The following is a 21,961-nucleotide window of genomic DNA, read 5'->3' on the forward strand; positions in this document are numbered from 1 at the left end:
GACAGGAAATAAAGTAAGTGAAAATATTCCTACCTTCAGCATCCTTAAATACTGCTGCTGCTCCCCCATCAGCGGTGCTCTGCAGTAAGCTGTAGCTGGAACTCCTGCTCCTGTCAGACCTAACACAGCAGGTGCTCATCACACCATTTAACATGGGCCTGTTTCAGAACAAACTGCTTCCTGACATAACAGTGTTTGCCACGGAAACTAGTATTTGTTTTCATGTAAAACACTAAGAAAAACACTTGATTAAAAAATATTTTATTAGGAGTACAGTGTACCTGCAATGTACTTTATAAGGCATTTTCTATAAATGACTATTTCTACTATATATATATCTGGGTGTTCCTGTTCATAGTTTTTTCAATACATTAGTAATGTAATGAATAACACCTTTAAAAAAAACTACATCTCTTTATTTATTTAGTTCATAAATGTTCAAGCAGTACAACAAGTAGCTTTGGGAGAGGTTTTAATCAAAATGACTGTAAAGCAGTTTAAAGTTCAGTTATCACTATTTCCCTAATGAACAATGTTTTAAAGCATTTTTTTTTTATTAAATAAACCTGTAGCTTATTTTTTCCCTGTTTCATTTATCTTTCCAAGCCCCCCTGCACTGTACGTACATTTGGCTTTTGAACCAGTAAGTAAGTCTCAGAAAACAACATTTTCATGAAAAGCCACAGCTGCAGAGGCCAGTTTCATTTTTTTAATTCTGTGTACCTATGTACCTGTCTGCTTTAATTGGAGGAAGCCAAGCCCACCAGCCAGCCGCTGCCAAGCTTGTGGGCAGTGGCTCTAAGGCCATAGCAATAGGTGGAACATACTGTTTTGCTGGAGCTGAAGCATTTGAAAACAAACATGGAAAAAAAACCACTAACCTGATTGTTTAAAGCTGCACATATAGCAACCTACCTCAGCGTTATGGCAGGAGTATAAACTGTTTGTACACGTAAAGAGAAAGCACTTCAAGTTTACTGGTTGCAGGATATTAAAAATTGTAGGGTCTTTTCTATAATTTATGACTGGGGAGACATTACAGATCTATCTATCTGGACAGGTAGCTTATGGCACTCAACATTATAAGACGACCAGTGAATATTTAAAAAGTAATGCACATTGCGTTCCATGACCAACTGTCATAACTGTGCCTTAAACATTTATTACAACATTGTGATAAATAATATACACACCGTATCTTTTAAAATACCATATAAACCATACCTCAAGAATAGGGAGCCAGCTTCCCTATACATTATCCTACAACATGTCCCTAGCCTGTTTGGGATTTTTTTAACCTAAAAACAAATTTGTAAAACTGGATAACTACAGTAAGCAGCCTACGCTATTACACAATTAATGCAGTATTGGCATTAGACTTGTATAAACCCTTGCACATCAGCAGACGTACTAAAGTGCCAGGCATACCATAAACCTTTCCACCTTTGAGCCTGCGTTGGGCAGTCGGGCGGGGGTGGGAAGCACTGGGCCTTTTCACCAAGTTCGTCTCGCATCTACCATTTCCCAGGTATTGATGTTCCACACTCATACCAGCGAACATAGTTAATGTGAGTCTCTCCGCCTATTTTTCCAAATTTGACAGGTTCCTGACGAACTGCCCTGAAAAATCCTGGAACAGAGAACAGAGTATTGTTTGCAGAAAGCCCTCTGACATTACCTTCCTTTGAGTTCCCCGGGAAGTCTGTATACAATTCAGTTAATGGCTAAACTAGTCACTAAGCCATTAACCCATCTGCCACAAACAGGTCTGCTGCCCCTCCATTGATGAGCGGCTCTGGAACAGCTGGCATTTGTCCACCCAACTCGAACAAAAGCAGAAGCGCTTGGGATTGCCGCAGCCCAGAGCAGGGGAGGTGAAGCCTCCCTGCCCTGGAGACCTGGTGATCCTGGCACCCAATGGTGCTGGCAAGGTGAGGCCAGTGCCCCCGCCTTCCCCCCTCTGGCTGCTGCGGGGGTCTTCTCTGAACAGCAGGCGGTTCCGCCTTGCAAAGTTGTGATGATTAAATAGTCTCCGCTGCAGTAGCCTTAACACTGCAGTGAACCTAAATAAAACTTGACAGTTGGGGATATTTCACACTATCTCCCCATCCCTAAGCCAAAGATCATAGCTCCTGCTTTCAAGCTGTTCTGTACAACAATACGCGTGCTTCCCCTTCAAACAATTAATGTTAAGTTAAAAATTAAAGTGAGCAATAAGTGCTGAGTCCAACCTGATCATCAGAAATGTATGTGTGGCTAAAGCATGCATGTCTGCACACACAGATGTGCAAACGCACATGTGTGCATGCGCGCGCACGCACACACACAAAAAATATTGTTCTGCAACTAATATGCTGCAGCAGTCATGATTCCCTCCCTGCGCTTCAGGTCAAATGTATGTAGTTAATTCTGGTTTGAACAGAACTCAGCTTGGTGCAGCCAGGAAGGAACTGAGCAGCAATGGACAATCTGTCTCTTCTTTCCTCTGTTCAGTTCATTTACTAGAAATATAAGCTACAGAAAAGGTGGGGGCTTTTTTTGCTTGTTTGTTTGTTTTGTTGGCGTTTTTTTTTTGTTTCTGTTTTCTTCTAAAAATGAATGTAACTCATGAATCCACTCAATTAAATCCAGTCGCTGAAAACAAATCGGTTTTAAATGTTTTTTAAGCTGGGGTAGCAAGCTTTTTATGTAAAAGCGTTTTTTTTTTTTTTTTTTTTTAATGTATAAAATCTTTTTAAAAAAAAGTCAATCTGGTACAACTGAGAGGTCTGCTGTCCTGGCAACACCAAATTGGATTCAGACAATCCCTTACACAAAGAAAATACCTTTACAAATGGGCAACACTGACTGGGAAAGGGAAAGCAAAGCCCTCTTTAAAAAAAATCAAACAAAACCCAAATCATATACACAAACACCTTTCAGATTGTTCACCTACTCTGTTTTTAGAAAAACGTGAAAGATTTAGGCACTTCACTTTAATCTCCCACACCTACCTTGACACATTTCTGTACTTCTGTGAGGTGTTTTATAAACGACGCACTACATACAGGAAGGTTGGTCAACACACTGACATTGTACTGAAAACCATTTTGATATTCTCCTCAGTAAAATAATCCATGACACACTCGGCATGCATGTGTGTATCAATACAGCCCGCGTTCTTACCCCACAAGGGAATGGAATACCTGACCCTGGCACTGCTGCAAACAAGCAAGGCAGGAGTTCAGCTGACAGAAGTACAATTTTCTTATGCTCGAGCCTCAGCAAGATGTGAAAAACAGCCAGGCAGGTCACAGCTGCGTTCGGGACATCCAGTCCCATGCCCACTTAGACCAGACTGGAATTCTAGGCACCCGGTTCAAATTAGTGCACACAGAATTACTGCAGCATGAATTATATTTTCCAGTAATAACTTTTTAGTTTCTCATTAGCACTAAACAAAGCTGTTTAATGCCCAACTGATGATTTACTGCGCTTTAAATCAACCTTGCTAGTTTGAACATAACACTTCATGCCTCTCTGCAAACTCAAATTTGTGGTTGGGTTTAAGTATGTAATACCAACTGTGAATAATCTGTTGGAATGTTTTAAACAGGAGAGAGGCTGTTTACTACCTAATAGAACCCAAGTCATAACCTTCTTTTAATAAGTCATTGTTCATCTTCAAAAACTTCTCAATTTCTCTTCTGCCTGCAAAGCCGGTAGGTAGTCCCTTTCCATCACCCACCCCAGTAGCAGGCACTGAATCCACTGGCAGGAAAAAAGAAACAGACAAAGGAATTGCCAAAGTTTGCTACAGAAACAGGCGTAAGGAATTACCATCTTTGACTGGTAGATCTTCTTGCTGCCCTGTCCTTCCATCTAAGAATGAGTCTACAAATTGGCAGTGATCTTCTCCATGGCCCCTCTGGTCTCCTATGTTATAAAATTTTCCTGAAAGCAAAGAAGCAGCAAAGTTGAAAATCCGTACCCAGTTTAGTGAGGGCTATTTCCAAAAACTACCGGAGGCAATGGGCTGTGCTCTTCGCTCTGTGGGGAAGCCAAGGTGAATGCTACAATTCTTTTCCTCTCAGGATCTACAGCTGTAATTTGAACATTATGTGCATACTCCAAGTACAGTGCTCATGGCTGTAGACAAAAGTGCCCCATTCCTGGCCAAAATCTATGCCTGAATGTAATTTTTCTCCTCCCTACATTTCATACAGTAAGTGAAATTCTGTTATTACCTAGAACCTCATCCTGATTGTATCAAAAATGAGGTAAGTTTTATTGGTGATTTGAATGGAAGGGAGGTTTGGTTCCCTGTCAGGAACCCTCCAGTACCTTCAAAGATGTTTTTTATAGACCACCTCATAACACAGCCAAGGCCTGTTATATAAATCATCGTATTTTTACAACATGTATGTGCAAGTGATATCCTTTAACAAACAGATGACCTCGGTATAGTAACTGCTTATCCAGAGCGTGAAGTGTGCCCATGTATTTATTTGCAGGATTGCTTAACAGGACACTTGACTGCAACTGAGTAGAAAACAAGGCCTCAAGTGCCCCATGCGGCGTGTGCTGACGGTACGGGCTGTGCTTACCCTGTTTAACAAGAGGACTCACAGTGAAGGAGTTTTGACAGAGATGTTTTTACTTACTGATTTGAATTGCAAGACATTAGGAAAATTCAGTTCAGAAGATGGAGGAAAGCATGCTACATTCTCTCCCCAAGCCTTGGCAGGAAACATTTTCAGATAAACTTACCCTTTTTTTTCTAAACTCCTTTCACAGCACTTGTTCTTAATATGTTCAACCTTTGGTTGTGAGGTTGAAAGAAAAGGTGAGAGCATTTCGAAGTAGGCTCAGTACTCGGGTATAAGCTAAGCAGAAAGTCCAGTTACTCATTAGATGTTGGGTGTCCTGTAGCCTTGAATCTGTGCCAGTCTGGCCATTTGAGAGATGGTGAGGTGGCTTATAATACTGTTCCCTAAAGTGCAATTAATAAAAGAGCAGCCTACCAATAAACTGTCTCATATTTTTGTGATCTGATCAATACTTTGCCAGAAATTCTCACCTCCAGTTGACGGTCTCTGTGCATGCAGTTCTTCTCTAGCTTTAGAAAGTTATTTATTACTATCTAGTTTTGGCTGCAGGCATGTTTTTTCCATAGGAGAACTGGTCAGAGGGAGTTCCTCTCAGCCATTTTTTGGTCTGAAATTAAGAACATTCAGGCTGCCCAAAACGGCATTTTTTTTTCCATGGCTGTTGAAGGTCACACTTAGAATTTATTTTTTTCCTCCCCTCAATAAATACTTTTTTTTAGGTGGCCTGCTTTTCTGGAATGCCTACAGTGACTGCTCTGGAGGACTGTTAAATGAGGTCAGCAGTAGATGCTGGTTTATAGAACAGTCCTGGCATGTGTAACGTAGATCAGTTTTTCTTCATGAGAGACAGAATAAAACAGATATTTTTATGGCCAACACAAGAACAGTAACTTTCAGATACATACATATTCTTCTGGCCCACAGCGTAACCTATGCATAATTCAAACAATTGCTATACATAAATTAGCAGTATTCTCAGTGACTATTAAATTCTTACTGCCCAATTCGTTCCATAATAAAGGAACACACTTAAAAACATTCAGCTAACAAATGAAAGATTAATCTTTCTCTTTTGGGGATAGCAATTCTAGCATAAAGTAAATTATTTTTTGTTTCCAGTGTTCCCATATGGGTGGTCTTAAGAAAGTTAGATACCATCTTTGTTTTATACATTGTGAATTCTGCAACACTGGAAGTATAAATTCATGCTAAAAACCAGCATGCAAAGATATGGTTGTTGGCTACCTTATACAACAGCATGTGTACAACGCACCCGAATTTCAAGATCATTACGCTGCTTAAACAGCAAAGCTTTGGAAGATATTTTCAGCGTAAGGTGGAACTCAGACCTCAGCGCAGCCCTTCGCTACTGGCACACATTGCCCAGCTGGCTGGTGCTAGCAGATACGCTTCCGCTGGCCTCGGGGGCACGATGAGACAAGGTGTGACAGCGAAACACATCAGAGCACAGTTTGACTTCAATTTGGAAACTTTCTCACTCGCATATAGAGGCCTGTGCCATGGCAGTCTCAGTTAGGAAACGGGGGAAAAGCAACTTTCCTTCTACATAAATATTTCAGTTCTTTCAAATATTGTGACAACTGCTCAGCACTGGGTGTAACAATTCAAGTGCAAGAACCAGGCTTAGCAAGTATAATGAATACAATGTGGCTACCATCATCTTTCTGCAGCGAAGTTAAATCACGGCCCTTCCAACGAGAACAAAAACAATCTAATGAAAATAGGAAAATGGGCTCCTGATATATTAAACTTTTCTACTCAGATTGAAGTAGCTTTCACTGCACTGTTAATTCACTTGATTTAGGGCTGAAGTCTAGTCCTGCTAGATTAGCACTGCTATTTCCTCGACTGGCTGGTTTTGTGATACACTATGCCTCATTGCCAGTGTTTGTCATTTGATCACAGCTGGTTAGTACAGCAACAGTTGAATGAATGATACCTCTGTTCAAAACAGTCTCTTTTGTTCACGTAATTGCCAAGATATTATTTACGTATGAGGTATTGTACTTACTATTAACGACAGGGCTTTCCTTCCTTCTCTGCTCACGGGAGAATGGTGCCGGGTGCAAGGCCCGGCAGCTTAAAATTATATCGGCACGGGCTGCCTTACACTCCCCTACTCTTTTCTTTCCATGTTCCTACATACAGAGAGACCAGAGCCCTGCTGCTCCTGTGACGTGCCGAGCTCTGAGATGGGGCATCTTTGGGTTATGAAAGTTGATTCTTTCAGCCACAGTTTCTCCTAGTTAATTCAATCCAATGTGATGAATGTACTGCCTAACTTGCACTCAAAAGACATTTCCCATACACAGTTGTGTTACACTCTTTGTGCTCTGGATGCCATACTAATACCATTGTAATAGAGCTGACCGTGCAGCTCTGATAAAAGACGTCATACAGAAGAAAGCCAGGAGCTTGGGACAGATTATAAGAAATTAACGTGTTTCTAAATATAGCTTGTACAATCTACAGGAGATGCAAAGTTCTGCTTAACTATCAACTAACTGAAAAACACCTTTTACAGGCTGTTTCCCCAGCTTACACACAGCATGTGTCACTTGATTCAGGTCTTAAATACATCACACTCTAGTGACCTTAAGACTGAACAAAACTTGAGAAGATAAGGCCAGGAGGCTGCTGTTAGTAATAAAACATAATATAAGAAAAAGAAGGGGAGGAAAAAGAGATTATAAGCAAAAATGGGTAATTTGAAAACAAAACGAAAATGTCAAAGCAGGTGAGTAAAAGCTGTTGACTAGAGTTGAAATTACATATTTATAAGCCTCACAGTAATGAAGTAACCAGCTGTTTACCAAATGGGATGGGAATGACTGAGTCTAATCCTGGTCTAAAATTAGGTCCTAATCCTCTAATTAAGAACTATTCCAGGCTACCCTTTAAACACAAATTTGGCATCTTTACAATATATGCTATTCACTGGCAGAGACCTGATCTTTATCAATTTTCCGTATGACCCCCAGGATACTAACAGATATTTAAAATCAGATGATCACGACAGAGGAGTAACTCGAGTCTGAAAATTCAGTATCAAACACATCAATGATTACTGAGCACAAGCAGATTACTGTTTATGATTAATCTGTCTATGGACTAGATTAAACATACCTGATCACACTTCAGCAGAGCTCGTCTTGTTAAACCTCTCGGTTCTGGAACCATGTTATCTTTAGGAGTGTATAATGTGGACAACACTGATTTGAATGTCTCTTACCTGTAAGTGAATCACTGAGGTATATCTTGTATCTCAACGAATTACACAGCTGCACACCTACGAACTTCTTATACCAAGTCCTTTTTACGTATTGTTTCCCTTTGCATTCTGAATAGGTGTCTGAATTGAATGGGATTTCAGTCCAGATAGCATCCTTTCCCACTGCAGGAGAGGAAGAAAGAGGCTGAAGTATGATGCTGCATACAGAATTACGGGCGACAAGTATGTTCAAATAAATAGAATTAGAAACCTTGATGGAGCAAAACGTACCGTGGCACCAGTCACCTGCATTTTGAACATGAAAGATATTTCAGGGAAGCACCAAAGGGTGCAGATATGATTGATACAGTGAACTGCTTCTGCTCTCTGTGTGTGGTGCCAGTTTGGAATAAGCTCATTCTAGGGCCTTGTTAGGGGGACAATGTCTGTGTGTTGGCAAAACTCTCATTTACAAAGTGTGTGATACAGTCACTGTTTTTCAGTGGGTTCAAGCCAGGACGGTCTGCAGCAAACTGTATGTGATTTAACAAAAATACACATAAAAATTAAGTGTCATGAATTATGTGGAAAGAAATGGTGTCTCAGTGTTTGTCAAAGTGATGTCCATTACAAATGCAAAAAGCAGCCCAATTTGCTTGAGCAAGCCCAGCTGTTCTTCAGAAGCTCAGTCCACCTCCCACCGAAGACAGCAAGAGTCTTGTAAGTGGCCTAAAGCAGAGCAGGATCAAGCCTTCAGAAGCAGAAAAATTTTCTAAAACGCAATGGTGGATAAATAGTATCCTCTGAGTTGTGCTCTGTTAACTCACTTAAGAAGTGTGGAGTAGCTTATTCATTTTACAGAGCTTTCTTTCACTTTAATGACAAGGCTGAGAAAATATGAGGCTGTCCTTGGCTCATTTGTGTACATTGGTTTGAAGCCATCCCAGCTGCCATGGGAGCACCACATCACATTGATTGCGTTCCGCTCAGGTAAACAATCAGCCTGGCATGAATTCCTTACCAGGGGTATGGGTGGAAGGCGTGAAATCGTGTGTGAACGCTGTGATTCCATAACTCATTTAATTGGTGCAGTACAGCCACCCCCCTTGTAAAATTATGCTATCTCATTTCTGAAAAAAGTCCTTATCAGAAGACACTACACTATACATAAAAGGCTTACCTGAAATTGGCTCACTTACTCTTGGGTCCGCTGGGGGAAGAAAACAAACATTCAATCAGACACTGTAAAATGAACTTTCCCAATATTTCAATGGAAAAGCATTGGTAAGTGATTTTCTACAGTTGACATAAGCTGTAATTTGTGAAACAGAAAGAGTTTTGGAAGCAATGTTCACTTCTGTATTAAATTACAAGAAAAGAAATATATTGCTTATGTGAAACTACAGTATCAACGAGCTTTTAAAAATTTTACTTATGGGACAATACCAGTCAAACACAGTTCTAGTAAGAACAAGAGTTTAAACCTGTAATCAGCAAAAAACAATTCCACTGCATCTTTTTTAAAATTTCAATTTCAAAACTTAAATAATAAAAATTATCCCTCTGTGATACCTGCTACACAAAACTTGGCTATGAAAGCCCAGAAGCGAGAAATGGAGGTGTGCAATTAAGAAAAAATAAAACTGACCGCTTAATGTGTCCAAGCTAAATAGGAGACAGAACATAAGCCTTGTCATTCATGAAAACTGCACTTGGCATAAACATTTTTTCAGTTTTAACAATCTAGGATTACAAAGAGTGTATTCACAGTTTTTAAATATGTGTGGCATAGTCTGAACTCCTCCCTGACTAATCCCTTGCTCAGCCAAAACTCTCATCCATCAGTGACAGCACTAGATGAGGATTATGATATTATTACACCTGACTCAAAACACAGATTGAAAAAGTCCTTTTAAAAAGGCTAAATCCATTTTGTGTTTTATAGGGTCCTTAAGTACTATCAAGCAATAAACACTTCTACACAAAAGATGGTATCTTGCTTGTATAAAGTCAGCAAGTCAACTACAGTTAGCCTCATGGGGAACTGCAATAGGGAAAGCAAAGGCACTCTCTGATTTTCACTTATGAGTCAGATAGGACTTAACTTGGGAACCAACCAATGGTCAAAATAGGCCTGTATACACCTCTAACAGTTTTAGAGGAGAGTAAACAGGATGGAAGAGGACATGCTGGGACATCGACTCTTCCCAACTGCTATTTCTCAATGCTTATTTCAGCCAAAAGACATCATTATTATACAGCAGCCTTATTGAACAGGTAGCAAAAGTGCCTATAAACACATCAGCCCAAAGAAAAACCTTATGTTCCCCATCCAGAAGTCATTAATGACTCTGATAGATACAAAAAGGTCAGGAATATTAATCTTAAATGACTAAGCCTTCTCTAAGGATGAAGTTAATTTCTTCATAATGAACACCAGACAAATTCTCTGTGCTCCTGTTTTTTCCTCCTGCCATCTGGCCACCTTACATCCTCACACGGTACAGCCCTGATCTCAGGCTGATCTTCCACGCACTACACTAACATGCTCAGGAATAAAAAGCCAATCTGGAGACAGTAAAGAGCAAGACCAAATGCGCAAAATGAAGCAAGACAGCCTTTCATATATCCCACAAACATGGATACTAGAGCTACTGTAAATGATGGTCGGACCTTTGGAAGTTCTTACCCGATTCAGTATTGAATGCCACAACATTGCTACTTGGACCTTCACCAAGAGGGTTTCTAGGTTTCACGTGGAATTCATAACTGGGGAATAAAATAGAAGAGATTAAAATTTTGCAAACCAAGCGTTGTTTCAGAGTCTGGAGCAAGCCAACTGCCAACACACACCTTGGTGCTACTCACCTCCTGGAGAAGAACAAAAAGGCCTCGTTTCTTGCTCTGAAAACACTGAGACATTTCTTGTCCTAACTGTATAAGGCCTCTCTTAACACGTAATTTACCAGTCCTTTTGATAATTCTTTGCACACGTACTATTAATGTTCAATTTAATGCACCACTGGTTTAAGTCTGTCTCCTCTCACACATGCAGTTTCAGTTCTGGCAAAGGGAGCAGTTCAGGTGAGGTCAGAAGCAATCTCGTAAGCAGAGATTGAGCTATTTATTTGCACATTTTTCATTCATAAGAACACAAACCCCCAGTTCAATGCTTCTCAGGCCCACCAGCAGTGACAGACAGGGCCAGTGGTGAAACACAGGGCATGTCTTCCAGGACAGGAGCTCAGACAAGGCAAAGATCCAATTGCTTGAATATATGTTAACAGTAAATATATGAAGTAATGAAAAGATACTGTGCAGCATCTCTTTCTTATCTTTTCATAGTAATGTCGCACAACACCAGCCTGTACTGTAGTTATCTCATGATCTCTTTTCATCCCAGCTGTGTTGGGAACCAAACACAGCACTATGAAAACGGAACAAGATTGAAGAAAAAAATCCAAGCCAGGCTCCTCTGCTTAAGACTCTCCCACCCCTCAATACTCGATGGACAGGCAAGACAAGGTGGTTTCTAACTCTGCAGCTCAGCTGAAACTTATACTTTCAATTAGAAGCTCTAGGTAAACAGCTATTGAAAGATAGTTGCAAACCTAAAAATGTTACACAGAAGACACCAGACAGATGAGGCAGGAGAAGGAGTTACAAGGGTGGACACTGGACACAGTTAAGATCTTATATCAAGGGCAAAGCTAGGAACAGATTCTGTATTTCCTTCCTCCCAGCACACACTATCCCAGCAAGCCGCTTCTCAGCTCTCCTGGTTCCAGGCTGGCAGCACCTGGGAATTTCTCACTGCTCAGCAACAGCTCAGTGCCTCCCCATAGGACCTGCATGCCCTCCATGCCAAAGCATCAGTCAACAGCACCCTCTTCATGCCTTCCCCATGAGCTATAAGCAATAATCTGTCCCACGCATGCCACCTACAGAGAGACTTTTCATATGCTTTGAGTGCATACACGGTGAATCTCTTAACGCAGAGCCTTCTTTCATCAGTGAGAGAGATCCATAGGACACGATTCAAAAGGACTGTAGGCCTGGAAGACGGGCCCTAACTTAGAGACTAAACACAGAGCAAAATGAGAATCCCAGAAGTGGGCAACTAAACATCCAGCTCTTGCCTCGTGAAGGATCACTTACCAATGATAACTTGGTAGCTCATGACTATAACATAGCATTGTAATGTATTGCTGAAATTGTTTCCAAACAGCAATTTTCTAAAGAAAAAAACCATACCACTCTCTGCACGGTTGGAAATTTGTAAACTCCATTTGCAAGTCCCTACAAGAGACAAAATAATTCAATCCAAACTTTGGATTACCTCTCATTGCTTCTTGGCTCCTGCAAAACCTGAACAGCTCACTAATTAACCTCACTGGACTAATCATGCAGTACCAAGCAACTGTTTTCCATCCACAGTACTTCTAAGACAATATTTAACTTCAAAATTGCTTACATAAGCAATTGCCTTTATTTCTAGCGTTTTCTTTTCTTTTTAAGGGAAATACAAAGATTGGTATGCTGAACAGATGCATTGTGGATAATTCGTGGATATTTCTAAGTGAAACATGGGCTTGTTTTGAGCTTTAAAAAGTCTGTTTGGAGTAAAGTAACATTTATTCAAACATGCTGCAAGACCATTTTGAGCAACTCATATTACCCTACTGTAGGAAGGAGACATTAAGTGAATAAGAAATTAAACAATAAATTCTAAACACAAAATCTTCTTTGTGATCAACTTCAAATTGTTTAAACAAATACATGCTTTTAAAAATTGGATCTGAGCAGGTAATATCCACATTGGTCATGTGGCAGAGTAACTTTTTTGGTCAAGAAGTATTCTCCTCTGGTAGGAAAGGTCCTTATCCAGAGAACTATAGTAGACCAGTTGGAGATTCCTTCTGAAGAGTCACTGAAGCATAAATGAAGATTTGCTAATTCCCTGGGTGTTTTAAAGTAATAGCTAGAAGATACATTTCGGTCAACATACAAATTAATGCACGCCTAGAGATAAAAGACTCCAAAGAAGTTTTCCTGCTTCCTTCACAGCAGGAACACCTTATCTAGAGTTATTATTGTAATTTTGATCATTGAGAGCTCAACATGTCATGTTCTACTGCTTTACTGGGAGTCCATGATTTGACCTTATGGACGAAAGTAATCTGTTTATGTCCCTTTGTATGAAATCAAAAGGGAAATAGGAAGAGCACTCCCTAGGATTCCTGACCTAGAGTTTTTTGATTCCATAGAATTGGCTACAAGGAAAGAACAAAAACTGAGCAGGTGAAATGCTCTTATGGAACAGGACTGGGCAGCCACAGGGACTTGGAAAGTAATGACACAGGCCAAGTGTGAACTAAAGATAAAGATCTACAGTCAGCATATCTGGATCTCACCTGAATACATAAGGGTTTCACAGATTCCGCAAGCTGGATTTACATGCCTCTGTCAGGCAGAAAATCACAAGCTGGGCAACGGCGGAGGATTTTAAAACAAATTTAAGCATTTTGCTGATTTTTGTACAAATACATTGTCCTCAGAGCTGATATGCCCTACTTTGAGTTGCATCAGGCAACATTTTTCATAGGAAACAGTCCTGTTCCCCCCAAAATTAAGTCGATGAACTTGGACCCATCAATTCTCTAACTCCATAAAAAGACCAAAACAAGAACTGAAGACTAAATATTTTCCAAGCAGTGTTTTTCAAACTGTGGTCTAGGGACCGCTAGGATCTCTGCGAAAAATCAAACCACAGTTGGGAAAATTATGGCAAGATTGAAATAACTAAAATCTACACATGGAGATTTCAGCTCATGTAAACATATAAATGAAATTTGAGAAAAGGAAAGTAATAAAGAAATGTCCAAAGTTTAGCTTAGTCAATTAGGGGAGCCTCCTATTAATAATGTTAAAGAGCAAATTTTTTAAATTAAAATGTATACAATTCTATAGTTTTATGGTAGGTGTTTTTACAGGTGCCCAAGCATCACAGGCTCCTTTCCTCTGCTAAATTAAATCCTGAAACAATAGCAGTGGCTGCAACAGTACAAGAACAACCACCACCTACTTTTGGAGATGGAGAGAAGTGACTAGTTGACTGAAAACTGAAAGGGAGAGAAAGAAAAAGTTAGACTGAGCTCACGATTTGATAGAGTTTACAGATCAAACTGTAATTTTAAAGCCATGGTGTGGGTCTCTTCATAGAAAACCATTTAAAGTCTCCCTTTTTCTGTGTCAGGTGAAAGATGGGAAATGGTGAAAAAAGGGCACTTGCTACAATCTTGTGCACTTCTGTACAAACCACAAGGGGGGCAGGGGGAGGGGGGAATGCTTAGAGGGTCAAGAAAGTATGTAGGATAAAGTTAACACAAGGAAATAGGAAAGCTATGTAATGATTATCCCATGTCTACCTCTCAGCTAGACTTTTTCATGAGGAACTGCAGTCTATATTCCATCTTTATATCTGTGTGCCTATGATGCCAAAACCCTAATATATGCAGTAATCTAACATGTGTCACACCTCTAACATCTATAAGATTGCTATCCTACAAACTTTGGAGACTAGGCCTCCCAAATCCTCCCAAACTGCAGAAGACAATAAAAGCCCTTGTGCAGATTAAATGGACTTGACTTACAGTAATTACTGTGCAGAGCATATTTTTCCACCATAGGAAATCGCTATTCCACATGGAACGTTGGCAGACACAGCTGCTCCTGCATTTTTCGAATCATGCAAAAAGAGAAGACCGAAGATTGCAGAACTGAAAATAGGTGAAGAGAGATTTTCACCATAATAGGAGGACTGGAGCAGCTGAGTGCAGCCCCGGGACTGGTCAATTGCTGGGGACATACTGGTGGTTAGATGACAATCATGCAGGACTGTCTCAACATATAGACCTGCTCCATCTCTGCAGAGTGTGCTTGGATAACAGTATGACCAGACATAGCAAATAAAACTAGGTTTAACAGAACGGAACAAAAAAAGAAAGAAAAAAGTGCTGGGCCTGTTTGAGAAGTCTTTCTCCTAATCAAGTTGGAAGAAGGGCTGAGAGAAACGGGAAATGCTTACCCACGAACCCTGACATCAACAGCAATTTCATACAAAAATCTGTTACTTTCGTAATACAGAGTACATAAAACTCCAGCATTTTTCTGCCACTTTCTGCATTTTTCTGCATTGCAACTTTCACTGTAGTTCTCATTTCTTGACCCTTGCTGTTAACAAAAGGTAAGCTCTCTGCATTGGTAGATTTTTTTTCTGGTATGTGATTAGCACATTTTGGGTGCTAACTGCAATACAAAACAATACTAGATAATGGTAATAACAGCATGAGCAGGCAGGTATGAATTACTGTGTGTAAGTGCACAAAAAACTTATTCAGTAGAGGGTTGAAGACTTACTTGGTATGGCCTTTGAGTAAATTATAGTGACGTTCTCTTTTTTTGTTTCATACCTTTTGTAAGACATATGAAAAAACTTATGAAGGAAATCATCTACACACATTATAATAACTGATCTAGTTGAAGATGTCCCTGCTCATTGCAGGGGGGTTGGACTAGATGACCTTTAAAGGTCCCTTCCAACCCAAACCATTCTGTGATTCTATGATTCTTTGATAAAAACAGTTTGGTACATGCATATATCCTAGACATTTCATGTTTACTTCACAGTTTTGGTTGGTTGGGGGTTTTTTTTGTTGGTTTTTCTGGGGGGCCTTGGATTTTTTTTTTTTTTTTTTTTTTTTTTTTTTAACATTTCCTGTTATTTATATTCCTCAAGAGACCTCATAGCTGGAAATATACTTTGCCTTGGGACACAATGTAACCCAGAAGTCCAAAAGACACCACTCAAAATGTTTTTAAAAAGGAGAGAAGTATATTTGAAATCACCAAACTACTTAATCCGGCAAAGGATCAATACCTAAAGAGAAGTTTTACAAAGCTGTGGAATGCAAGCATCACAGGCTTTTTGTTTCTTATTAATACTTTTTTTCTATTAAAAATCTACACCAGCAGGCTGGCGGGACACATCCTTTAATGGCTACCTGAACCTCCCCAGAGCTATCTGGCACATTGCTGACTGCAGTCTTAATAATTTTCTTTACTACCTTCCGATTACTGCCAACAGAAACATGCATGAGAACTGTTTTCAACAATATTCAGACTCTTCTTTGAAGGCTTGTATAGAAATTAGTGCTGCAATGTTTCCTGGACACTAGTGGTATGTGCTATGAACTTAATTGCCCTTAAACAAACCACCAGAATGAAAGAGGAAACGTACACCTATTTAAAAAAAATAATATTTCAAGATACAGAAATAAGAACTACATATTTTGGAAGAGAAACCAGCAGAAATAGCAGAAAAAGTCAAAATGATACCATATCAGACGACTGAAACACTTAAAAAAATAAATCAATTTTAAGGAGTTAGGAAACTCCAAACATAGTAAAAAAAACCAAAAACAAACCCCTAAAATTCCTTTGGAAATAGGAAAATAGAATTGGAAGCAAAAAAATAACAACATCTGCATTTAATATTCTAGGCTAGGAATGGTCCATGAAAAAACTGCAGGTCAATGAAACTGATTTTAACAAAGGGGAAGATGCAGATGAGCAACATCATTACTACACAGGAGACAGAATGAAGAAAACAAAAACCATAGTAAGCCCATTTCTATGTCAGACTTCTTAAAGTTTATTACAAACAAGCACCTCAAGGAGGGAAATACTGAAAATTGTGGATAATGACCTTACCTTGACTCACACATGGGAGATCTTGCTTGACTATTATCATAGCAGAAGTTACTACAATACTTTCTTTTTAAGGGCAGTTTCTAATGTAAAACTAAGAATAGGTAAAGAGCACAACGTCCTGGGTATGCCAATGAAACTAGGAGTTCCAGTGTGAGCAGCCTTATAATGAAATGCAAAACCAAGGACCCTGTATGACAAGTTAGATGGAATATTACAGGTCTCACTCCTCAAATGACTGCTTGGAAGCTAGACTGTAATTGCTTTGACCAAAATGATCAGTCTTGTAGTTTAGGTTTGACTGTTTTCCAAGTGGAATGAATGGTACATTTCTCAAAAGAAAACTGTGACAGTTTTCTCAGTATAAAAATTTCAGAATTTCCATGTGGAGAATGAAAAATTAAATTGACAGGTTAGTTCATACTAGTGCATCCCTTTCTCTCATATTTCTTTGCTAAGAAATGCATGACACTTGCATTAACATACAAAACCACCTCGACCTGCATTAAAGAAAATGGGCGAAATTGAGATTTACAAGATCAGAAACTACCCTTAAGGTACAACCACACAATAATTTAGGTTGGAAGGCACCTATGAAGGTCATCTGGTCCAGGCCCCTTTTGACAACAGGGCTGACTTAAAAGCTGCATTAGGTTGCTCGGGTCGATCAACAAGCACAGTAATTACACTCACTGCCTGAACAGAGTAAAAACTGAGTAGCTCAGCACTTGCTTCAGACTAACTAGAAAAAAGAAGGATGAATAGAATTTGGCTATTTCACTCATTTAACAGGTGAAGGACTAATTGAAGGATAAAGACAGCAAAAACTGCATAAAATTGGGTGTGTGTTTAAGGGTGATACTGAAAAGAGGGCTGAGTGAAATGTGACCTGGATCTACTCTAAAATTCTTGGAAATAACACAAAGGGTAACAAAAGCTAACTACAGTACAAAGTTGTAATCAACAGTTGTGTATATGTGATTATTAGATCACAGAAGCACATCTATAATAGAAACACTTAAGTAGAAGACATTCATAAAACAAGAGAAAGTTTTCCTCTTCAGGCACCAGTTATATCTAATTAACTATCTGTATAAGAAGGATATATATAGTTATCTAGCTCACATAGCATAACCATACCACATGCTTTGAGAGATTTCAGGTAAAAGTTACAGTCAAAAGCAAAATATCTCATGAAATGAAACAGAATTCTAGACTGGACCCAGACAGCAGCTTAGTGCCAGGATGAGTAGCAGTTTCAAGAACTCTGACCAACCAAATAATGGATATCAACATTTGAACTTTCCAGGTTACTTAAACTGTCAGAAACTTTCTAAGATGTGATAGTGAAATACTGCAAGCAGTGTATTTGGCAGTTCTCCAGGTGAAAAAGAGGCCAATGTACTCGTCCTATAAGGAAAAATCCTTTAAATGAATGTGATGTTGTCAACTGTCAGGCATGCCTTACTGCGAGAGAATGGCATGGATACAATGTGCCTCTTCTTGGGCAGAAAACATAGCGATCTCAGTGCTCCAACAAAATCACGCTGTACAGGAGCCTTCAGAACCCTTTTTCAAAAAAAAAAAAAAAAAAAACACCCCAAAAAACCCCAACCCAAGCAGTTGTGTTAGAAAGCAGCTGACTCTGCCCAACATTTATTTAAAGGGCGCATGTCCTCACAGACAGATTTTCAAATCACTATTTTACTTTCATCTCAAGAGTCTTGATGTCTTGCAATCAATTCACCAAGAACAAATAAAGCTGGCATACATAAGACAAGAGATATGATAAACTGCTATAATATATACAACTTTATTTGTTCAAAAGTAACCCTCTCAAGTTGTTGTACGCCTGTGAAAGTCCATTTTCATTTCCATGTTATCATGGTATGAGTCTGTTAAAACCAAACACTTGACAACATCAGAACTCCTTTTCTTTTTCAGCCAGTGCATTTTTTTCTGGTTCTAGTCACTTTTCAGACAGCTAAATGGACGCACAGAATACTACATGACAATCCTCTGATTCAGAGAAATTTGTATCGCATTTAACTTCTATGTTTGTATTTACTGACAGTTGTAGTCACACATGCAATTTTTCATGAGAGACTGTAAGAGCCTCTCATTGCAGCCTCCCTAACACTGTCCAAATTTCTTAAATATTCAAAGTCTGGCCATTAGCTCCTAATCTGTAAAAGCTGCCTTGTCAAAAGGCCAGCTCAAAGGAAGATGGGTGTCTGGCTTACTGCAGAGCTTCCCAGAGGTGTAGCAGTATGACCTATTTGAAAAGAATGTAGAAGAGAAAAGCAAACAAACAGCATGATCTGGCAGGCTCAGATGCACCCAGTTTTTCCCTGCTGCTTGTTCTGCCCCCTTCATAATGAAGAGTTGTTTGTTTTGCTTCCCTCCTGCTGGATGTGGGCGATTAACTCTTTAGCTTCTGGGCCAGGCACTAACATATCCTACCTGGTTTACCTCAACAGGATGATAGACCTTGGGCAACGTGACTGCAGACCATCTTTGTCATGTACTGCTCCTCAAGAGCATACACTTGGAGAATTACAGGCTTGAACCGTCCTGCTGCTATAGGACCTTTCCGGTTTAAATTTACCCATGGAGGCTGAGATACCACATTCACAAACATTTTTATTCCTTTTGGAAAGTCTTTGTTCAGGTCTGTCTGGTTTAGCTCTGTCCTGAATTGTCTTCAGCTTTGGATGCTCTGAACCTTCAGAGCAGCACAGGGGATTCACAGAGCCTCACTGATGGCTTCAGGAAAACAGGAAAAAATAGACTCTCAAATTCAGCTTGTCAGCTTCCCCAAAGCATTTCAAGGCCAAGAGGTTCTTCCCCAGTTAATCCTCCTCCTGCTACTGAGCATCTCTCTTTCCATAGAGTTGCTGGTAGTTTTGTAAATGTTGATCATTTGAGAGAGGGATTTCTTTTTCTGTTCCAAGTTTCTTTTCCAGCTCCACCTCTTCTACAGCTCTTTTCTTTAAGGCTAGTTATGGAAAAGTCTGCTTCCCAGTCTTAATGTATTACCTGATGAATTTGCAGACATTTCAGGGACTCTGTTAATTAATTTATTGAGCCGTGTTTCGTTGTCTCTCTTCTTCCTATATTCAGTCAGTTTTGTCCACAGGTCCATTTTCTTCATCTAGTGAGCATTCAGCTCCTGACAAACAGGAGACTTTTATTATGGACATAGGCCATTCCTTGCAACACTGATACTGCCTACATGATGCCAGCTGTCTTAATCACTTTCTTATTTTCCCTGAATTTAGTGCGCCAACAAACCTGTATTCAAATGGTAACAGTAACAATTTCTTCTGCTTCTGCCAAAGCTCTCAAGGTGTCCTCAAAATTGGGAAATACACATTTTGAAATGGGAGTTTAATTGAACAGAGCCACTCTGAGAAGGACTTTACATCCTTTAAATCCTGTGAGACTCGAGGGATATGCACCACTGCAATTTATATCACAGGTTTTCAATTTTGGGCAATGGCCTCCTGAATCCAGAAAGACTTTCACTGTCTTTCTCTTTTGAGGTTGGGGGCGGGGGGGGATAATAGCCACCACCCCACCAGGGAAAAGTTATCCCTTTATGTCTTAAATCAGCCTCCACCAGTCAGTACTGATCTCAAATCTAGCTTCTTGTAACAAAATCCATGTTCCAAAAGACAGCTTTTCTCCGTGGTCTTTGGTCTGCTCTTGCTTACCAAAGCCCAAAGTCCTCTCAGGATTGACAGAATTGTTACTAATTAAAGTTAAAAACCATCTTGCCTGCTTCTACAAAGCTCCTGCCTTCCTTACGACCTTTCCAATGGTTCTGGTTGGGTCTGCCTGCGTCCATCTTGCTCCCTTTCTGAACAAAGGGCAGTCTAAAAATGCTTTTCTCTTTTGGCCATCTGGACATTGCTCTCGGCATCAAGGACTTTGCTTCCATGTCTCTTCTACACTTAACCAAATCTATCTCATATGTGACACAACGCGTTCAAGTGCGTAATGGAAAAGAATCTCATTAATAACACACAGTTCTTCTCAAGGATGCAACTGTATTATTTCAAAGCAGAACTGAAATGAAAACACAAACAGCATAGCCTGACAAGTTTAGCAGCACCTACTGCCTTTCTTAGTTACTACTCCAGAAATACATTGTTTTGCTGTCTCTTCTAAGCCTTCTCAACTGGAAGAGGTTGAGGAAACTGATGCTTGGTCTCCAGTTGTATTGCCTCTTAACAAGACAGAACAACATCACTGCAGTTCACCCTTTCACAAGCCACATGCCTTTAAGAAATAACAGAGATATTCTTGATGCAGTACACAGCAATTCTAGCCCATCTTAGGAGTTCTGGAGTCTCTCAAAGAAGCTCTTTTTGGGTATCACAATTTCCCCTAGCCTTTCTTTTCCAATTCTCTTCCATTCCCCTCCACTTGCTGCAATAGTTCCTCATTCCTCCTCCTAGGAGCTGCTGGTCACAAGTACATCAGCTAAGAACTAACCCGCCAGATTAAACCACACTTTGCCTAAAAATAAAGGTTCAAGATGGGTTCTATGCAGAATTTTGTGCTGTGTTACCAATTTAAGGATAGTAAGAGAAGTGGGCAGTTTATCTGAAACACAAAAATCCAGTTACCAAAGCCAAATGGATGGTCCTACAGGAAAAAAACGTGTCATTCATTAACTTTCTGATGCAATCAATAAGCAACACAAAGGACAAATGGTTGTCTTCCCTGCTCTGAATTTTACCACAAAAAAGAAGAACCATTTTTTATGAGATTTTTTTTTTAATTTTGAAAGAATGATAATACTTATTTGGACTAGTTGCATGAGATGTATGCCATCAACTGGAATTCACTGACCCATTTTTAACTTGTCAGCTGTTTTGAGACACTGAAAGAAAACCACACATACAGGACAAGTGTATCTTTCCTCTCCATGGCGCAATGCAATAGGTCAAGCTTTGCACAGTGGCCCAACTTGCATTCCAGTATTTGAATGAACATCCATCTAAATAAGCAAGCAGCCTACACCAGTTGTGCCAAGCATCCTTAAACCCCAGAGAGAACTGTACCTATAAATCTTGATCTCACATATTGGTTAATATTTCTTGTGTTCACCTTGTTTCTTTATCTGCTAAATTCAAGACATTATTTGATAAAAAGCAGTACATTTTCTTACAGCTGGCTGTTAATCTTTCTGATAGTAGAGGTCACTTCTGCAGTTTGTCCAGACCATAAATACTCTTGGAAATTTCCTGAAGATTCCTCAGATGTGTCTTATCTGTTAACTTAGATGAAAGCAAAACCAAAGCATACCTTTTTCCTATCAGAACAGGAGTAAAACCAATTTGGTCTTACATACATATGTATT

The 21,961-nt window shown here is 39.7% G+C and overlaps 1 protein-coding gene across 10 annotated transcripts in view; it reads right to left on the bottom strand.

Moving 5' to 3' along the window:
* Positions 1 to 245: 245 nt before the first annotated feature.
* The window catches only part of LOC115343670 (ABI family member 3 binding protein), a 170,152-nt gene continuing 148,436 nt past the window's right edge, over positions 246 to 21,961 (bottom strand). For all 10 annotated transcript variants that reach the window (XM_030019930.1, XM_030019928.1, XM_030019922.1 and 7 more), the window contains 5 exons: positions 10,511 to 10,590; positions 9,002 to 9,031; positions 7,843 to 8,004; positions 3,820 to 3,933; positions 246 to 1,630 (listed from right to left, as the gene is read on the bottom strand). In XM_030019930.1, the coding sequence (XP_029875790.1) occupies positions 1,515 to 1,630; positions 3,820 to 3,933; positions 7,843 to 8,004; positions 9,002 to 9,031; positions 10,511 to 10,590 (502 nt within the window). In that variant the 3' untranslated portion in view covers positions 246 to 1,514. The remainder of the gene's footprint in view (positions 1,631 to 3,819; positions 3,934 to 7,842; positions 8,005 to 9,001; positions 9,032 to 10,510; positions 10,591 to 21,961) is intronic.

Source organism: Aquila chrysaetos, chromosome 7, assembly GCF_900496995.4.
Source record: "Aquila chrysaetos chrysaetos chromosome 7, bAquChr1.4, whole genome shotgun sequence".
NCBI lineage: Eukaryota > Metazoa > Chordata > Aves > Accipitriformes > Accipitridae > Aquila > Aquila chrysaetos.